We start from the raw sequence: 20,788 nt of genomic DNA, 5'->3' as shown, positions 1-20,788 counted from the left end.
TTAATGTCTGTTTGTTTTTTAATATATCTATTTAGGGGATAGAAGACCATATATCTGAACTTCCATCTGCCAAGGGCCGCAGAGAGTCTAGGAGCAGCGGTCTGATGGTATCCCAGGAAAATTTGCCTTCTGATGAAGGGTACTGAACACTTCTGTTTCATCTGACAAACCATGTGGCAAGCTTTTTGTATCTCTTCCTCAGTAAAATCTTTCTGCTGGAGGTGAACTGTGCCAGAGATTTTCTAGCCCCACAAAACTTTCTACAATGAAAAATATCTGCTTCTGCAACTAGGCTGAATACAAGTTCTGTGGGGGGGTTTCCAGAAAAATTGAGAGAGGAAGAGATTACCACCAGTGGCAGCCCAGAAGAGCCGATGCAATGGCTAGGAGAGTGTTAGGGAGGCTGTGAGAGAGTCATGTCTTTGCTGTTTGACTTGGGACTTATGATTTCAGTTGGGGTCTTCTTATCTGAGTGGAGTCTTTATTTTTTTTTTTTTTTATATGGGTAGTTTTGATGAGAAGTCCCAGTCTGGAATGAAGATGCCATTCCCAAAAATGGCACTTGCCATGCGTGTGGTTTAAGCTGGCTGAATCAATTGCTTTCAAACAGCATCAGCAAGACAGTTCCTGAGTGGCTCTGGAAGACAGACATCTCAATGTGGACTTTTTCTGTAGCTATTTATGCCGTTCAGACCCATGACTGGTTGATGGATGGACAGCATGTTCTCCACCCCCACACACACTCCCCACCCCCAAATGCTGCAGATCAGCATTCAAGATAGGAACTTGGTCCTTGCTGTCTCCCCAGGCTAGTGGGAAAGCTACTTGTACCTGCTTTCCTCTGACTACAGAGTGGGTTTATGTAGCCCCGTTGTGCTCAGTGGTGGTAGGAAGGTGACCACACACCTCCCCAGCATGGTTAGGAGTGCTCCCATGCTCATGCCAGAGAGAGGTTGATCCAAGGGAATTGTTTCCATTGAGTGTGTTAAGCTGTGAATCAGTCCCTAGGGAAGCAATAATGCAAGCACAATAGTAGGCTGTCTGACTTAGGTTTTAATCTGTGTTACTGATCCTCTGGACCCTTTCAGATATACCCTTTAATCTCTCTGAGGGGGATTCACCTGTTCAGATGCATCTGAGTTATTTATCAACATTCCCATACCTATTACAGGGACACTTCTCCAGGACATTTCATTTTCTTTTAGTATAGACAATTCATAACTTTAAAGTAGTGCCTATTTTTCCCCACAAAGGAATGCTAGATTAATACCTTGAAGACATCTGAAGATAAGTGAGATGAATTCCATCCTTGGTGCTTTGGTTTTCCTATGTAAGCAGTAGTTATAAATGTATTTGGAGGTTGTCTCCTAGAATGATTGTTATGAGATCAAAGTTGCTTTTCAGATCAAGATCTAGCTGAAATCACACCATTAGGAAGTCTCGAGATGTTTTCCTCACAATTAACTGAAGATATTATCGCCAACAGATTTTACCTTGTTTTTATTTTCCAGTTCAAGGTCCGGCTCTGATGTCCTCATCTTACCCCGTCAGACAGTCCGGCACACATCACTTCGCACTGTGGAAGAGATTGAACAACTCAAGGAGCTTAACAAGCTCCTGACAGCCAAAGAGTTTCAGGCACGAATGGAGGGAGTAGTACTCCTCGTAGATCACTGCAAAAACAACCCCCCGCTCATCTCAGCTAACATTGTCCAGGTATCTAGGACATCTCCATTGCTTTTTTCCCTTCAGTTTCCTTCCCAAGCCTGTCACAGTAAAGTTAATTTCATGTGTCTTGGCACTACGTGCTAGTCATTCAGGACAAGCTGGTCCCTTCTCACCAAAAATAATTTAATTCAACTCCAAGTTTCAAGGCAAGTAATTTCAGTCCAGATGTACTTTTCTGTCTTTTGCCTGTTGGTGTTGTTCATGAGTTGATGATGGAATTTATTGTTGCTGTAGCTTCTTACATCACAAGAATGTGACTTGTGATTTATGTGACTTACTTCTATTCCTCTATTAGGTAGAAAAGAAAGTAGAAAGAAAGGAAACCCAGCCACTGAAAACTTGGCAATTACTATTCAGAAGAAAAATGGCTTGGGATGGGGAAGAGAAGTATCGAGCTGGGTAGATTCAAAAAATAAAAAATAAAGGTTTCTCTGTATGCTTTATCTTGTCACGTGAAGGCAAAACTCAGCCTTCACTTCCTTTCTCATCCCTTTCTTGATTGGGAAATCCTGTTTTCACTCTTCTTGGGCTTCTCTTTTCTCTTTGCAAAGAGAAGGAAAATGTCTGGAGACATGGCTTCCTTTTCCTCTTAGCATCTGCTTTTTTCCCCTTTTACAGAAAATGGTACCTGATAAAGTGATTGAAACTACTTCCATGAGTATTAGCATGGCATGTTAAACTTGAGAAGTCTGCCTTAGAGAGATGGTTAGCTAGAGAGATGGTCTGGATCCTAGAGAGTTCATCAGAGCCCTGCTATCCTCCAGACCAAGGTTCTGAGACAGCTAGATAAAACAAAACTTGGTTCTCATCCAGACTCAATTTCGGCAAGACAAAATCTACCCTCAGTCCTTGAGACAACACTATGGAAAAATGAGAATCATAAATAGCTGTTTTCATACCTGTATGTCAAAGATTTTTTTTTTCCATTATCAAGGCGATTTAATGATGTATAGGTAAAGAGAAACTCCACATAAACTCTCTCATCCTCAACACAACCTTGTAATAAAATATGAAAGTGTTTTAAACCAGCATGAGATTGTGCAAATACTACAGTGAGTAACCCACAGGAAAACAGTGAATTTGTGCTAGTAAGCACTGGCTTGACAGAAAGGATTACATTTGTCTTTTATTTGGTTGAGAACTTGTTTCTGCGTCACTTGTAGAAACAAAGACATTTTAACCCAGCTTTTATGTTTGTTTTCTTAACAGATTTTTGATGTTTTTGTACCGAGACTTCAGGATTCCAATAAGAAAGTGAATCAGCAGGCACTGGAGGCTCTGGCTTTAATAACACCCATCCTCAGAGACACCTTACACCCAGTGCTGATCTCTGTGGTAGCAGCAGTCACTGACAACCTGAACTCAAAGCACACAGGGATATACACTGCAGCTGTGAAGGTGCTGGAAGCTTCCATTGCTCACCTAGGTAAAGCTGACCTTGGATTTAGACTCAAAGTGTGGACTCTCCATCTCAGAGCCAAGTGAACACTCAGTCTGTTGATAGCTGTTGTTGTCTGTGGAAAGATTCAGCTGTTGCAAGGTGTTTAAGAAGTCCTGACTGAATTCTTTCTATCCCAATCTATTGCATCTTGTGATGTGATTTATATCTTTTCAGTCTAGTGTTTAAAATTCAGTGAGATTCAGACCTGAATCCAAATCCAGACGTGAATTTGCCTCTTGATCTTCTGGTGTAGACTTAGAAGCCCATTGACAATACCTGTACTACCGCTGTTGTTGCTGCAATTGTGACCAGATGTTTCCAGTTCCTGGGGGCTCTTCATATGCTATTTACTGGATCTCTGACTTATGTTGAAATGTGAGATGAGAGATGGTGTGTGTGTATTTGTGCATGCATGGAGTTTGGTTTTGGAAAGATGGATGCCATCACTAAAAGTGTTCACTAGAAGTTTTTTTTTTCCCCTCCACTGATTAAAATCTACTGCAGAAAAGCAGTTTCCAGATAAAGTGTTTGGCTTCCAGAGTTGATGCCAAGTTTGCAGATCACTCATATCATCTATGCTATATATCAAAGGACTTAAATTCCTGCCAGCTGTAACTGGTAAGCTGGGTAACAAGAAGCTGCCATGGTGCAGTCCTTATGCACCAATTTCCAGACAAGCCTGAACATGTATCAGCATTTCCCCAGATTCTTGTGAGTCTTTGTCTCTGTGCTCCTTGTCTGCTTTGGTACAGAAGGAGCTGAACAATAAATCCTGGTGTTCAACTAAGCTAGAATTCAAGGACAAAGGGACTTTTGGGAGGTGGTTTGGGTCTAGTTTGATTTCCCAAACTAATTGCTTTGCTGTTGATGTGATACTGGTGCATCGGAGCTTCTGCAGAACAGCTTCCTGGAAGATTCTACATTATGGGCATCCTGTCTGCTTTCTACCTTTCTTCTTTGTCTTTTATTTTTTTTTTTAAAGGGAATTTATGGTTTGCCAAGTTCATTTCTTTAGAACAAACAGGTATAAATCCAGGTGTAAATGATGGCTTGTTCCAAATGTTGTTCTGCATGGGGCAAGATTGCTGTAGCCAGTAATTACATGGCCAAGGTCTGCTGTAAATTACCTTGCCACACAGATTTATGCCAGCTGTGAAAATGCAGCACTGGGTGAATATGCCTGAAAAATTTACTGTTGAACAGGAAGGCTTTAAAGGGGAACTAACAAATTTCTCCACATCAGCCTCTTTGTGAACCCAGTGAAATTGCTGACCTGTTACCTTCCTATGTTCTAAATATGGGGCTGTGGGGAGAAGGGTGCAAGACCTGTCCTGCTGTTGGTCCTATTGTGGTGCTTGGGAGAAGGCTGGGGAAGAGTCACAGAATCCTCCTAACAGAGGATGTGGCAACCAGATCCCTTCAGGGTTTTGTGTGGAGCTTTCTGTCATCTTTCCCCCCTCACTAATTCTGAGATATGACCTTAAATTTTCAGCAGTGGCATATGTCAGAACAGGAGGAAAGCACATCTATCTCTTATCAGAAAGACTTCGCACAGAGACATGTTCACAGAAATAAGGTGGGGTGTATATATATATATATATTTTGGATCTGGTCATTTTTTTGCACAAATTCAAACAGGCAACTGAATCACAAATGTTTCAGAATTCAAGGCTTAGGGCTTTAGTGGTGGAAGGAAGGCTCTACTGGCAAAATACCTGAGCTAAACCTCCCTCATGCTTTAAAATTGTTTGCCTTTACAATTTCAAACCCCCCAACAACAGAACTCTCTAAAGAATGCTGCTTCTAGCTTAGAGTCAGTAAGTGCAATGTCTTGCCCCCATTGCTCCACTGAGTTTCCTAACTATGAGCCCTGCTATTCCACTGAGACTCTGTATTGACGTGCTGCAAATTCTGAGTTTTAGATGAGATTTCCTCATCTGTCACCTTCAACGATCCATGCAGAGATGCAAGCTGGTTATAAGGTTGCTTGATCACTCAATGTAAAACCAAACACAAACAAATAAGAACACAAAGGAAACAAGTAGTAATCCCATCCAGCCAACAACCACCACTCTTCTCCTACCCCTTAAACCAAAAATCCTATCCATAAACTAAATTGTTTCCAAATAAAACCTAAATCATTCATCTAGCTTAGCCCTGAGATGGAGTTGGATGTTCCCAGAAGAAGGTCACACACAGCAGCAATTCATTAGCTGTGACCCTGGACCCTATCCTCACTGGAGGGAACCACCTTGTAGATGGGGGCAGATCAAGTCTTATCACTTATGGCACCAGGGCATAGATCTTGCTCTGCTCCTACATCCATCCTAATCTGTCATCTGTCATGAAAGAAAAATTCTTTGGATGGCCACTGCCTGGCACCAGGGTGTAGAGTAAGGCCTGAGTAGCTCCCAGAGTGACCAGCCCCCCACAAAAGGGGAAGGGAAATTGCTCCCATAAGCATTATCATAGCAAAGAGGGGAACATGGTGAAGGTGAGAGCACAAAGCAGATTCTTCTTTCGCTTGTATTGCAAATGCTGGACCTGTCCTGTGGCCAACAGGTTTAGCTAATATCTAGTACAGACAATTAAAGCTGAGTTAATAAGAAATGAACTGCCTGCTGCCTTTTTTTCATCTAACAGCCATTAAAAGCTGTTCTGTCTTTTGGTCTTTTGAGGCAGCTAAAGTAATGCTTGGGTAGATTTGTTATTGACTGCAGCTTTAGTGTTTCAAAATGCTCAGGGCATTTGAAACCCTTAAATTGAAAGGTGAATAGTGACTATACATTTAATCTCCCTATAAAAGACAAATAATTCCTTCTCATCTATCCAAAACCCAAGTGTTTCCATGAAAATCTGTGTAGATGCCAATATCATCAATTAATTAACATTTCGTACTGCTTCAAAGTCTCCAGATCGCAGAGTGTTTTCTTATTTATTTATTTATTTATTTATTTTTCTTCTTTTTAAAGCAGCAGCAGTAAGGTAACTCTCTGAAGAGGAACAGCAAGTGTGAAACAGCATCTGCCAATATGGCAGGACTGTGAGGCAAAAAGCTAAGTGTCTGTTTAGAAAGGTGAATGAGAAGACTGTAATTACTAAAGCAGAAAATTAATTAGAATAACAGGATCAATTCTTCACTTCATGCTTGCAAAAAGATCATTAGGGACTTCCTTCTTATATCTCATGTAAAAACGAGCTCTTAATAGCACAGTGCTACTTAAAACCACTTTGGGACTTGGTTCTGTAGTATTTCACAAAGAAAAGAAGTTGTCTGCTTTGTTGGTACCACTCCTGGAGACACCATGAGGTACTGGAGCATGTCTCATGAGCATCTGTCTCCAAGAGAAGCTTTGCTCAGCTTATCAAAGTGGTAGGACTAGAGGATTACAGACCAGTCTGGAAAACATTTTTAAAATTATAATAAGAACCCAAATCAACAATGGCCAGCATAGGAAAAACTTACGTGTTTTAAAACTTACAAGTTTCTAAAACTTCCAACAGTCAAGTATTGGGAAATCAGCTAGTTTTTAAGTCTCTGTGCCAAGTTCTGATTTCAGAGATGTTACAAGAGCCCCTGAGAGTACGTGGTGTTAGTGATGAGCAGGTAATTCTGTCATACAAGTAACTTGGAGTCTTGTCCATAGGTCCCCCCATGTAAATTACAGATTTAACGCCAGTTTATCTGTAAAGAGTGAATAGATGTGTGGACCTTTGAGCCTTCTCACCCTTTTTCTTCAAGGTTCATCTCTGCAAAACTCTATCATGCAAAACCTCCTCCCTACTTACGTGTGATTTAAATTTTGAGGGCCCTAATGAGAAATATGTAATACAGCTCCTTGTACAGCAGTTAACTTTGTATTTACAGGTGTGAAATGAAATCTTTTCTTTTTGAATTTTAAATCCTCCCAAGTAAGCTCTAGTGAAAGAGCAAATGTAAGAACACAGAAGCTAGTAGAAATTTATTTTACTTTACAGAATGCCATCACCTCTGCCCTTTTTTTTTCTTTCTTTTTTTTCTTTCTTATAACCTCTAATAGTAAGCAGAAATAAATGTTTTTCTTTCAGATAACACATTACTGCTGCAAGTGCTTGCCCACCGAGTGCGTTTCCTCAGCGGTCGAGCTATGCAGGATGTCACAGAACATCTGTCAGGTATTGACTGCTTCAGTCAATCTCCAGGTTTAAGTCAAGCAGTCTTTCACAGGAAATGGCAAATATTTAGAGGAAATTCCTCTCAATATGCGGTGCAGTAGCTCATCAATCACTAGAAGATTTTGGGCTTCTCCCTCTTGCAAAATACACATAAAAGTTGTATTTGGCAGGGCTTTACCTGCATGCTTGTCAAGGCATGCAAGATGTAAAATTGGGACTCCGGTGCTGATCTCTCCCTGAGGCATCTCAGGATCCACCTCCAGGAAAGAAAGGAGCTAAAAATACCCTGGCCAGCTCCTCTCATTGAAGGACAGTGCAGTAAAGGTCAAGGAAGTCTCTAAGTGGTCCCTTTCCTGAACTGAATGAACATCCTATAGAAAAAATTATGGTAACTGGTATTTCTGAGGATCAGTTTTTGTCAGCATGGGATCCTTGTCTTACTGTTGGAAACTTTTGTGGCTGAATCCTGCAGAGACTGGGGATTGTAGTGCAGGTGAAAACTCAAGACAAAATATTACAGGCAAGGACAATGTGCAAGGCAGGATTTGGGAACAGAGGGGCAGAAGTGGGCAGTTGGTCCCAACCCACCGTGGCTCCCTGCCTGTGTTACAAATATAACATGACACTGGCCATTTCAGAATGCATAAACAGTCTGTTTCATATCAGTGGTGTCCTACACATTAAAAATGCAGCTGACAATTGATTTATAATAGTAGCTTACTATGAGTGGCGATAGCCAACGAATGAAAAAAAAATTCAATCTCTATAAATATTAGAGAAAACTATTTATAGCCTTGCTTTAATTAGGGCTAAAGCCACTGCGAATTATGCCAGCATCTTTTAATCCAAGGTTTAATACACTTTGCTGTTTCATTATGAATCTCGAAAGGACATGTTTAGCCATAGCAAATTAAAAAGGGCCTTTAAAGATAGTTTGAATAAAATAAATCTCCATAATAATATAATTTAATTTCACAGTTATTTTGATCTCTTTTTCAAATAAAGCATTTGAACATTAATTTGGACTATTTTGGAGAGAGCAGATGTTCTGTCTGGGACTTTGTGGGAGCAGACATTCTCATCTGAAGCTCTATAGTGACTGCTGTATTTAATAGCACTTAAACTCAAATTAAATTCCATTTTAAAACAGGTGTAATAACCCTGTTCTGCTTACCAGAACTGTTCTTAGGTACTTTCAACATCTGTTTAAGTGTTGATGACTGATGCTGGATGAGCAGCTTAGAGAAAATGGTGGTCCTTCCCCTGCATAATAATAAATGGTTACTGCATAACGTTTCCACTGAACAGAAAATAAGAACTGTGTCTCCAGACCATTTCAGATTTTGATCTCTCAGCAAAATCTGCCCTGCAAGGAGCCTGTTGGTAGTAATTTTTTGTTTGTCTTTAATATAGTTCAGTTCAGAAAATGGGCTGAGAACAGATTTCACAGAGTAAGAGGGAACGCTTGTTTTTTGGTTCAATTTCAGCCCCCTATGAAACAGTTTCTGTCTCTATTTCCCTCTTTCAGGGAACTCTGTGTAGATAAATGCCATTAAAGTTGTCAGATGCTCAAATGCCATGGCAATGGGGTATAGGTTATTACCTTAGACATCTTGAAGCTGGAAATAGCTGTTCATTAGAGGCCACCAAGTATGAGCGAAAAAGCTCAAATCAGAACATTCTGCCAGAGATATCAGTTATTCACTGATGTTTCTAATAAGACTGTCAAGCACCACACATTTTTGTGGTCTGGAGTTCTGAAATGTGGTATATTACTGCCATTTGCTGTGTGCCACTGAGCAAAAGGGAACTGCCAGATCAGACTCATGGCATTTTTTATCAAAGATCACAAAAAAAGTAATCATCCTTTTTATTAGAAATTTTTCAATTATTTCTCTAAGCTGCATTTCAAAATCTTTTACAGCTTCTTTAGATGACTTCTTAATGGAAATAAAAAGAGGTTTGACATTTTTGTCATTTGTAATACACAAGTAATTAGTGAAACAATTTACAAAATGTATATGATGCACTTTACTAAGTCTATCTTGGAAACAAAGCCGTTGATTTGGAGAAATTAAGGTCCTCAGAGGTCAGTTATTCTGTTCAGTGTATGATCAGCCACTGCTGCCTGTTTCTGGATCATTGGGGCTATTTGTGCTTGCTGGTATTAACTGGAAAAGCCCTCAAAGAACCAAAAATAAAGGTAAGAACTTGTTTGCATTAAGATGTTAAGAAACTTGTCTCTCTTGCCTGGCAGTACTCGTGGCATCTGTTTATCCCCGTAAAGCCCACGTGGTTGAGCGCTACACCTTGCCCGTGCTCTGGTACTTCCTGAGCAACATGATCGGAAATGGGGTCCTGCCTGGCCGGAGCAGCAACGTCAGGGCTGCGGTCACCAAGCTTGCAAAGAGCCTCTACCAAGAGATGGGCTCCAGCCTCAAGGAGCATGCCGCTGGCCAGCCTCAGCACGTGGTGAAAAACCTCTGGCATGTTTTGGACCTGGATGTCTGGTGAAGAAGGCTTGGTGCACTCCATGCAGGTGGCAGTAAGGCACTGCATGGGGCATGTGGAGAGGAGGGTGGAACCCCTGGCATCGGTTTTGTTTTGGTTTTAAAGCACCAGATTTACTTTACCCTACAGAGTTTATAGCTACAGATGTACATAGTATATTTTGATGTAAGTTTTTTTATTTTTATTTTTTAAAAGGAAGTATTCTTCAAAAGTTTTATTTTCTTCCCTATGAAGCTTATATAGGTATGAAAAAATAAAACCCCATGTGTAAATGCAATTTGTAACTGTAAAAAGGAAAGTAATATATTTATATAAATACTTGGAAAGTAAGAGATGTGCATATATGTATATTTACTTATAAAGTAAGACATGTGCTTTGAAAACATGTGGGCTGCAGGATTAGATGTTGTAGCTGCCACTGCACCAGCAGCAAAAGAGATGTCCAGGTCAAGCTCAGACCTCCAGTGCCAGGACAAGTACTGAAGGTACCTGAGATTTCTCTCTGAAATCTTTCTAGGTTTGCTGAATTTTCCCTCCTATTTTAGGGAACACCTCTTGTCTTTAGTCCCCTTTGCTTCCCCATGCAATGGGCTGATATGGAGAGGTGACAAGTGCTGTCTGAGTGCCTCCAAGCACCTTGGGACACCCTTGGGGAGGTGCAGGAGAGGGGCCATGAAGCAGGGGGCTGTGCCCCCTTGGAGGGGGTGGCAGGTGATACACAGAGGGCAGCAAGTGGGCTGAGGGCATCCTACTGAGGTTGGAGAGAGGTAAGCTGTGGGTGGGCACTGTGGAACAAATAAAACCAAGTTTTTCTTTTTTAATACATACATTTTCTCAATGTCTAAAAAGACAAATTAAAAAAATAATCTGTCTTTCAAGAAATTAAGGTTTGCCTCATACATATATAAGGTGCGAGGCACAACGGGGCTATGGAAGTTTACAAGAGACTTGGCAGGCTCTTGACAGTTACAAGGACCTGGCCTGAGGTTGGGAAGCCAAAGAATACTGCAGGGAGATCTGTCCATCCCAAAAGTCTTGGGGTTTTACATTTATTTGCTGCACCTGTTTAGTATGTCTAAAGCTATACAGGACTCCAGCTTGCTAGATAATGATGTTGCATTGGGTCACCTCTTACAGAAACACTTTTTCTTTTCAGTACAGTACTGAAGTGGTGAAACTATTTAATTGACTCTTTTAGGGTGTTTCTTTTGCTGTTGTTTGTTGTGTTTTGTTTTTAACTCCTAACTTTTGGTAGCATGGGGTGGTCAGGAACTCATTTCTGAAGAGACATGGCGTATGATCTAGCCTAGGGACCTGGCTCTGAAACCCTGGTGTGTCTGGAGATCCTGCAGAGCCTGGTGGAAGCCACAGTTCTTGGATATATGCCAGAGTATTTTGGAGTTTGGTATTCTTAGAGTTTTTTCTAACGGTTCACCAGAGACAGGAATGACATGATAGTGCGCAGCACTTTTGCAGGTGTGTCAGGGTTCTGCAGAGTACAAGTATGCACTGAAGTGCTAAAAGTGAATGAATGAATGTTAGAAGGCGGCTGAGTTTAAAAAGCAGATCTGGAACTGTGTCACTTCATGAAGCACCTGAAGTTGGCTACTGTCTGAGGTCTATTTTAAAAGGTAGTATTTTTTATTTTTTATTTTTAGCAGGTGGTATCTCTAGAGGGCTTCCTGTTTTTGCTTTCTCTACCTCCAAAGTTGCTCTTGCAGTTTCCCTCTGTACATTTGTCCCTCTGGAGCCCTTTCCACGCTGCTCTACACAGGCTGTTTTAGCTGGGCTGAATAAAAGATGTTTATTTTTACTTCAACTGTGCTTTGGCTCTTGGGGATGTGGGGAGGAGTTTCTGCACTTGGGAGAAAAAGGCTTTTACACACTTCACATGAAGCCTCCCAGAGCCTGCTTTTTATGTGTTTTAGCTGTAGGTCTTGCAAAGTATGTTTAAGAAGTAACCCCATGTAACTTGTTTCTTAACTCTCTGTTGGCCTTGAGTTTTGCTTTCATGCATGCTGTTCCCCACAGTTGTTGAGAATAAAGCATTGCCTACTGGTACCTATTTTCTGTCTAAGTGTTTTTGTTTGTTTGTTTTGTTTTGTTTTTTAACTCTCCAGCTGAGACAGTTTCCCCATGACATGGCCACTCCCACCACAGAGAAATCAGATTTAGCTGACCAAGCGACAGTGTGCAGTGAGAATAGAGGAGCAAGGGTTAATTGGTACAGGTTAAATCAGCTCAGGTGAGCTCTTCTACCACGTGCTTGCACAGGTGCACATATGGTAAGTTATTATGAAGCTATTAAGGTTTTTGGAAGGTAGGACCAAAACTCAGGGCAGTGTTAGACCTTCTTCTAGAACTAGTAAAAAATAAATAAAAAAAAATGTTTTTAACTTATTATTATTTTGTTCCAGAAATCTCACCAGAAAGGAGACTGCAAGCTGCACTTACGTGGCCAGTTTAATTCATCTGATTGTTGTGTTTAATGTGCAGTGCAGCGGCTATCCCAGGTAGATTAGTTCAGCAAAAGATATGTACAGCAGTTTTGTACATTAGCTTACTCTACCATACAACCTGGCAGAGCCCCAAGAAAGATCCTGGCTGTCACGGATAGTCTCCTGCTTGCTGAAGGTAAGAGTTGTTGTCATTAAGGGAAGGTGGGAGAGAAGGGATAACGTGACTTCTACCATGAAGGACTGAAGAAAGCTCATGTTCCCCTACACACTGGGTAGATAGTGCTTTTGCAGAGATGCTGCTGTATCATGGAGTGTAAGTAAGGTGATTCTGGCAGAATTTGCCCTTGTAAAGGTTAAAGGTGGGCTTGGGAGCCAGCTGCTGAGTCCTTCTATTGAGTGGAGGGAGAGGGACTGCACTGAGGTGGCTATTTTCATCCTTGATAAATACTGATGGTGGGAATAAAACCACTGGCATTGCTAACAAATCCCCGCCAGCTGACACTGAATTCTGATACCGTAATAAAGCCTTTGATATAAGCAGAGGAGAGAAAACTATCTAGTTAAAATTAGAGTTGACCTGAACCTTTAAGCCTCCCCTCTGCCTTGGTATCTGTAGCTGGGAAAAAAAAAAAAAAAGTATTGAGCCAGTGAACTGCCCCTGTGTATCCTTAAAAGCTCCCAAATAGTTTTCAAATGCAATTGGCTGTGGTAAAACAGCTTGTAAAATCTCTGTACTAATAGCTGTACTCCAGATAAATGAAGGCTGTCCTTCTCACAGTTGTTTAGCACATTTCACCTTTGCTGCATTTGGGAACGGGAAGTAAAACTCTGCTTTGGAGGCTGCCATGAAGGCTGCAGGACGTGCAAGTTTGTCGTTATCTACTGCTTTCCAGGACATATGTGCCAAGTGGCCATGCCCAGGTGACTGCAGTCATGCCTATGCTCTCAGGCACAGCCTGAAATTTGATGTTGCATATGATTTGATTGCTGCTGCTTTAGCTTCATGTACAGAAGTATGCACCCTTATACACTCATGTCTGTATGTGTTACTTTGCATGTTTCTTCTCCTCTCTGTATGCTGTTAGTGTACACAATACGGGTTATAAAGCTGCTTAGAGCTGATGTACTTTTGTCAGTGCAAATACTTGAATGGTAAACATGTTTCAGCACAAGAAGGAAAATTGGCTATACTAGTAAGATGACTTCCATATGGATATAATTGTGCCAATATTAAGATCTCTTTGGCTGCTGTCTTGTTCTGGCAGCTCTTTGTTTTCAGCATCACTCAGTGCAAACAAAACAACAAGAGATGCTTCTGCTTTCTCAGGAGACAGCTGCCTTCCAGCTAAATCAGCCCAATTGCTCTGGTAAGTGACCTTCTAGGCTGGACCTCTTGCAGGCTGCCCTTGTAGCTGTGGGATCTCATCGTGCAATCTGGCAACTGCTGGCAGGTACTGTTGTTTCATTCCCCATTGATCCTGCAACTAATAATTCCATTGAAAATAGTGGTGACAGTATGCCCACACCAGGGCTGACAGTAGTTCACATTTCACACACAGAAAGATTTTCTTTTTCAGACTCATAGTTCTTCCTTACTGCAATTCCAATAAGAAAAAATTTGACCCACTACATTCTCTTCCTGCTGGTCCTCTCTTTCCTCTCTTGCCAAGGCTTCTTTGTGCCACCTGCTGCTGCTATATATTATTTAGTGTTCCAATGGCATCACTTTTTAATATATTTGGGACACGGTGTATGTGGAGAAAGTCCTGTATAGAATAAATTTTTCTAACTGTATGTATTCTGTACTCACAGAAGGTTTGAACAAAGAAAAATTGGCCCAAATTCTAGTTTTGTATATTTGCAGTTTGAGTTATTTCTGGCTCATAGCTGTCTTCTATCTTGTTTTATAATTAGGAAAATAAAATATCTTTTATAAGGAAAAGAGGCACTGCTTTTCAAAAGGCATATATATACCTGGAACAGCAGTCAAATAGTGTTGTTTGTGACTTGCTTGCAGGAGGATGAGTTGACCATGAGGCCAACAAAGGTGAAAAGGGTTACTCAAATAAATTTATCATAGAATAGTTTGGGTTAGAAAGGATCTTCAAAGACCATCTATTTCCAACCTCCTGCCATAGGCAGGGATGCCACCCACTAGAACAGGTTGCCCAGGGCCTCGTCCATCCTGGCCTTGAACACCTCTCATCACTGATCTTCATCTGAACATTGAGTCATTGACCTCAACTCCCTGGAGGTGGCTGTCCAGCCAATTCCTTGTCCAGTGAACAGTCCACCCTTCAGATCCATCTCTCTCCAATTTGGAGACAAAGATGTTGTGTGGGACTGGATCAAAGGCCTTACATAACTCACTCCATCATAGAAGGCTAATAGGTCAGGCATGATTTGCCTTTGCTGAAGCCATGTTGTCACCCCCCTGTCTTCCCTATGCCTTAATGTGGTTTCCAGGAGGATGTGTTCCATGATGTTCCCAGGCACGGTAGTGGGGCTGACCAGTCTGTAGTTCCTCGGGTCCTTGCTTCTACCCTTTATAAAAATGTCTGTGCTGTTTCTCTTTCTCCAGTCAATGGGGACTTCATCCGACACGAGCTATATTTATACTGAAGCCAGAGCAACCATTCAGCAGAGGGCCATGTGATAACTTATTGCCATTGGCCAGTGCTGCACAGTGTAACAAATTCCTCTGTGGCTGGAACAAGCATTTCTGGATGCAGCTCAGACTCTTGGTGGACCATGCAATTATTGATGGCACTGCCTTTTAAAAAATAGTTAAGTTTCATTTCATAATCATTTGAATCTTTTAAACTTACATTTTAATTTGTAGCTGCCATTATTCCTCTGCCTGAGGGAAAAATACTTTACAGGCTAATGCAAACCCTAACATTTTGACAGCAATTTCTGCATGGTTGCCAGTTTCTGATGTTACAGAAGAAAATATATGTGTGATGTGTTAATCAGGCTTTCTGAAGGACAAAATCTCTTTTATGTGTCCGTGTATGTTAGCTCAGCTATGGATCCAATGCAATTCCTAAGTCCAGGAAGTAACTCCTTTCAGTTTTGGTGCCTTTCCTTTGTCCTCCACCTGCACAGATGGTCCCAAAATTATAGCTCCAATTTCCCTCAAGGTATTTGGTAGGGCACCTCCCTTACCAGTAGCACTTTTGACAGTTGTTATATTCAAAGGTTTCAGTGAAGGAGGCACCCCTCTCAAAAGCTGTGTTTTGATAATTCTCATTACTGCTAACCTGTCTGGATTGGATCCTGTAATTAATGCATGAGCCATCCTCATAAGCCACACTCAATTAATACCTTCTTTCATCGTACACCGTTTTCTGAGACACTACACTAATTCGGCAAGATCTGCATATGTTGTTAGAACTGCTGCACGCAACCATTGATATAGTGTAGGTACAAGTAATATCCTGCCCATCAAGGTTCCTGATATTTGTAATTGAGCATATAGGGTTTACTAAACCTTTTCCACCCATTAATACATTTAGAATCATGGAATTATTTGGGTTGGATGGGACCTTAAATGCTGTCTAATTCCAAACCTCTGCCATGGGCAGGGACATCTCCCACTAGACCAGGTTGTTCAAAGCCTCATCTAACCTGGCCTTGAACACCTCCAGGGATGGGGCGTCCACAACTTCTCTGGGCAGTACCAGAGAAGTACCTTTAGGTATTGGAAGGCTGCTGTAAGGTCTCTCCAGAGCTTTCTCTTCTCCAGGCTGAACAACCCCAAATCTCTAAGCCTAATCTTCATACTGGGTGTTCCAGCTCTCTTACCATCCTTGTGGCCCTCCTGTGGACTCACTCTAATAGGTTCATGTCTTTCTTTTATTAGGGGTCCCAAAACTTAATGCAGTAAGGTCTCATAAGAAAGAGATGAGGAGAATCACCCTCTTTTTTTTTTGTTGTTGTTGCAGCCAAGGATACAATTGGCTTTCTGGTCTGCAAGCACACATTGCTGACTCGTGTTGAGCTCCTCATCAACCAACACCCCCAGGTATCTTCAGAGCTGCTGTCCTGCTCTCAATCCACTCATCACTCAGCCTGTATTCACTCAACCTCCTGCCTGCTCCTGCTGCTCCCTTATTTGTATGAGGGGTAGTGCTCCTACCACCTTCCTACCTTCTAAATCTGGCTCAAACTCAACCTTGGAGACAGAGGACTCTGTAAGAGCACAAACTTGGGAAACTGAAACCTCACTTTTCCCATATCTGCACCTTTGTTAGCAATACACACCATCAGCTACTCTATAGTGCCTTACACCGCCCTGCCATGAGTAGTAATTATTTCTTGCACAATCACCTTTGTGTCTTGTAATATTCTGTCTTCTCCTTCTAACTCCCTCATTTTACTCCGTAATGATACAACTTGTTGGTCAGGAGCTCTACGACTGGTACCTAATAGCCATCCTAGTCTCCCCTAGCTTGTGAGAATACTTTGATGCTGCTTTCCATGGCAATTTGTGCATAGCCATCTCAGTCATCTGAGGGGTAACCACTGCCCCTGCCATCTATTTCAGGCCATTCTTCTGATAGAGTTAATGTAGCTAATAAAGTGGCCAAGGTGGTCCAGCACACAGTACTGGGCCACCCCAGACCCCAGGGAGTCACTGTTGTGGCCTCCCCAGTTCCCGATTTTTTGCTAGCCATGGCATGGCTGTTTCTGGATCCTGCTGACTACGCCAATGCGTGAGTCAGCACAGGCAGACAGCAGGAAATGCAGAGTATATTTATTTTTGTTACCTTGCTAACTGGGGGATCCCTGAAGCAATACCCAGGCAGAGGCACACAAGTGGGGATGCAGGCACTGCTAAGCTCAGTCTATGCTAGAGGATTGCTGACCTTCTGTTTACACCTGCTTTCCAAGGGTTCGCACAGGTGTGGTTTACCACCATGCTTTGATCTTCACTGTGCTTCAACCTTCTCCATACTAAGGAAGGTAGCTCAAGCATGTCCAATAGGGCACCTCCAAGTCTACCAAACACCTATGTTATCTATACACAGATGTTCTACTCATCAAGCATGCAGAAGATGAACAGCAATAGGTAAGATGCATGTGTTTTCCTACATTACAACTCTCAAGGCTTTAAACATTCCTAGCTTCAAGCTCACTTGACTGTATTTACAGTCATTCTTACCAATCTTCAGTTCTCACCCCATCCTTCTCACTGATCTTCCACTTTTAACCCATTCCTCCCAACAGCAGACATACATGAGATGTATGTAAACGGGACCAGAGGGATAATGTGGTCGTGGGTCATGATCGTCTTTCCCTGCTGAATATTTACTGTCATGTCTCATCACTAAGGAACTGCCAACATCTGAAAATAAATTCTTCTAGATTAACAATTTGTTAATCCTTCCACATCAGATAAACTTAATGCCATCAAGACTGCAGCACGCATAGATGCATGTTGCAGGTATGAACTTCAAATGGAGATTTTGCTCTTGCTGTGCAAGGTACTTACAGAATCTTCACAACTGTATATTGTATTATCTGAAAATCTGGTCCAAAGATCCCAAGCAGTACCATGGTACTGAGTATTTACTGGCTGTATCAGCACATCCATTTTTTATCATTAGTATTTTCATTATTCATCCAAAAGGGTAGTGGGGAGAAATGCAGACTTGGGATCTTTGCACCAGATTTTCAGATAATCCAGATAGTCCACTCTTTCAGATAGTGACGATACATGACAGTACGAACAAGTTACTTTCTCTCTGTGTTGTGATTTCTTTCATTCCTATAGCAAAGGGCATAATTCTCAGAATATCTTTCTTAATAATAGAACTCCATCAATGATTATAAAATGTTTTGGATGTTAAGAAGTGTGGCAGTGAAAACTCTGCAATATGTTGTTTTTATTGGTAAAATGCATAGTATTCTCAGTTATATTGCTAATATCTGGTGTATTTCTTGAAGTCAAATAAAGTAACTGGAGTCAGTGTAGTGCTTTTGGGTCACCCTCAGATACTGAGAGCATGGAATGGCAACTCCCTTACAGGTTTCAGGTTTGAGCAGTGCCAATGGAAGCAAGGGCAACTGCCAGCTTGTTAAAGGTCTGCAGATAAAGTGTAACACAGAACTCTTAGTTGCTGGTTTTGCAGCTATGAATCCCTGGCTGGAAAACTGATACTGCTTCACAGTGTGCTCAGCCCTTCTGCAATAAGACTCCAAAGCACAATGTGTGCTCTGGCTTTAACCCCTAGGATGAAACCACAACTCCACGCTCAAGGTAGCTGTGTTTGTACATAGCAGCTCTGAACAGGGTACAAAATTGCCTGGTAGCTCAAGCTTAAATCAGAACAAGTGAAGGTGGAAGTGCAGCTGACATCTGTTTTGCTCTGTCAGTGTCCAGGCTGGATTTTGTGGCATAAAAATACATATTTGCTTAATGGAAACACAACTTAATTTAATTGATGTCCCAGTAAAACACAAAACAAGACAAGCTTTTACTGAGGTGGGGAGGAAGCGAGCAAATGGACTTTATATAGGAGGGGGCACTAGTTAGTCACTAAGTAAGGAATCAGTAGTATAATGTTGGTCTAAGACTTAAGGTAGCTGCATACAGAACGTAAGGGAGATCAAACACAACTTGCGTATAAAAACTCCGATTTATTTACATCAGTGAAAAATAATTCTTGAAGTTGAGTATTATCTTAAAAACAACCATATTTCAGAAATTTTGGATTAATGAAAAATGGAAATGTCCAAAAAAAAACTTTAGAAAAAAAATAATTTCAAAGTGACCAGCTAAACTGTGATTTCCTACATTAATTGCTCTTAACCGCATGCTTGCAATTCAAATTGAAGAATTTTGCAAGAGTCCTGTACATTAACTGTACTGAAGAGAATCTCTTAGCTACATGTAGTCATGAGTTCGTGATACATTCTTGTAGATTACTACTGAGGGAAGCTCTGTTTCTTGAATATAATGCTAAGTTTGCTGCAACATCCTTAGGGTACCATTAGAATTCTTCAGCAGCTGCAGTGTTTAGGTGGGATTAGGTGATTGATTTTGTGATGACTGTCCTGATGACATGGCCCTTAGTCAAAGCTGGGAGAGATGCTGTACTAGGATGCTGGCTGATGTGAGGCATCTTCAGGAGAGCCTGTTTTTCAGGGAAAGTTGCTTTGGCTGACTTCATGTCCAGCCAGCACATGTGAGCAAGTTTCCAGCTTGATTGCCGAAGTGTTTTTCTGTGTGCTGATGTAGCTCTTACACCACAGAAGAATTTGGTACTTGGGGGGTGTAAATACTTCTCAGTTACCGTCCATCATGGATGCTGAGAAATTTCACCATTTACTCATAAAGAGAGAAAACAATTGTACTAACTGAAGAGAAGCTGTCCTCCCACTCTTGTATTTTCATCTTCAAAGCTATATTTAGGCATGCAAAGTGCTGTTTTTCTGTTGTCGTGTTTCTTGTTTATTGCTATTCTGGGTGGTTACTGCCAGCACAACAGAAAAAAACCAAAAATGCATACAAAATGTATTTGTATTTTTAATGCAGATTGGATAGGACTCCACTTCTGATGAGTCGGAAGACTGGCTTGCTCTTTGCCCTGCTGATGATCTTTGCCATATCTCTTGGCGATTTCCCAATTTAATAGGTGATGGCGCATCTGTCTTCGTGATTACAAGGTGGATCTGTTGAAATCTATCTGTATGCTATGGGTATGGCTACTTTGTCACCTCAAGCTTGCAACCCCCAGAGATCCAAAGTATCTTTCTGCTGCAATTTACTTCTTTATATTCAATACCTCACTGTAAATACCATAATTAAGATTTTCTTGTGTGTGTGGCATAAAATGGCACTGAGCTTATTGAAGAAGGATGGTTGTGATTAAGGCAATATAATAAAACTCAGGAGTTCAGTATCCAAAGGGGTCCCTTGTACAGCATAAGGCAAGCCTCAGTTCCCCGATCGTGGGCAGGAAGGGTTAAAAATTTTGTGTGAAGATGAAGCGCTGTCATCATGAAAACTATGGGAAAAAACTATAATTATTCCTATCAGAACACAACTAGAAATAGCTCTTTTTCTGGATCTTGTTCTGTACTAAAGTTGCATATGAAAACACATCAAATTAATTAAAAAATTGCATCTTAATTCTGATGATAAACTAGTTCTGTGAGCAAGATTCAGTAAATTCTGAAACTATTTTAATGAGTGCTGTAACAGCCTAAGATTAACCAATTTTCAGTACCTTGTGTTTTCATTAGCAAGAATCTGTCTAGAAATTACAATAAATCCCTTCAAACTGCATAAATCAGAAAGAACATAAATGTCTTCCTGGGAAAACAGGATTCTCTGTGCTAGAGGAGAGGTTTCTCTCTCTCTCTCTCTCTCTCTCTCTCTCTACATGTCCTTAGCTACCTCCGGATTTATAATGCTGTTTGGTTGGGCTCTTACAAAACTACTCTAATCAGGATTAAGCCTTGTATCTTTGGAACCAGAGATGAT

General features: G+C 41.2%; 2 protein-coding genes across 13 annotated transcripts in view; both read left to right on the top strand.

Annotated features, from left to right (window-relative positions):
• Positions 1-11,986, top strand: part of TOGARAM2 (TOG array regulator of axonemal microtubules 2) — a 60,059-nt gene extending 48,073 nt beyond the window's left edge. For 3 of the 6 annotated variants that reach the window (XM_083827825.1, XM_083827820.1, XM_083827824.1), the window contains 5 exons: positions 36-139; positions 1,512-1,716; positions 2,938-3,154; positions 7,238-7,324; positions 9,582-11,986. In XM_083827825.1, coding sequence (XP_083683951.1) covers positions 36-139; positions 1,512-1,716; positions 2,938-3,154; positions 7,238-7,324; positions 9,582-9,838 — 870 coding nt within the window. In that variant the 3' untranslated portion in view covers positions 9,839-11,986. The remainder of the gene's footprint in view (positions 1-35; positions 140-1,511; positions 1,717-2,937; positions 3,155-7,237; positions 7,325-9,581) is intronic. The other 3 variants (XM_083827821.1, XM_083827823.1, XM_083827822.1) reach the window with 1 other exon arrangement.
• Positions 11,987-12,044: 58 nt separating this feature from the next.
• Positions 12,045-19,956, top strand: LOC310896029 (uncharacterized protein). Of its 7 annotated transcripts, XM_083827846.1 has the most exons (7): positions 12,045-12,120; positions 12,253-12,469; positions 13,073-13,215; positions 13,560-13,661; positions 16,242-16,321; positions 17,328-17,368; positions 19,838-19,956. In XM_083827846.1, the coding sequence occupies exons 3-7, from the start codon at positions 13,140-13,142 to the stop codon at positions 19,932-19,934; spliced, it is 396 nt and encodes a 131-aa protein (XP_083683972.1). In that variant the 5' UTR covers positions 12,045-12,120; positions 12,253-12,469; positions 13,073-13,139; the 3' UTR covers positions 19,935-19,956. The 7 variants fall into 7 exon arrangements, 2 of the variants coding, with proteins under 2 accessions (XP_083683972.1, XP_083683973.1); XR_014581120.1 differs by lacking the exon at positions 13,073-13,215 and adding an exon at positions 14,876-15,080 and having other exon boundaries at positions 12,051-12,469; positions 13,622-13,745; positions 17,191-17,368; XM_083827847.1 differs by lacking the exon at positions 13,073-13,215 and having other exon boundaries at positions 12,051-12,348; positions 12,420-12,469; positions 13,622-13,661.
• The last annotated feature ends 832 nt before the right edge of the window (positions 19,957-20,788 follow it).

The sequence above is a fragment of the Anser anser genome (genome assembly GCF_964211835.1).
Source record: "Anser anser genome assembly, chromosome: 3".
NCBI lineage: Eukaryota > Metazoa > Chordata > Aves > Anseriformes > Anatidae > Anser > Anser anser.
Note: the sequence above shows the minus strand (reverse complement) of the source record. Positions and strands in the feature narration are given on the sequence as shown.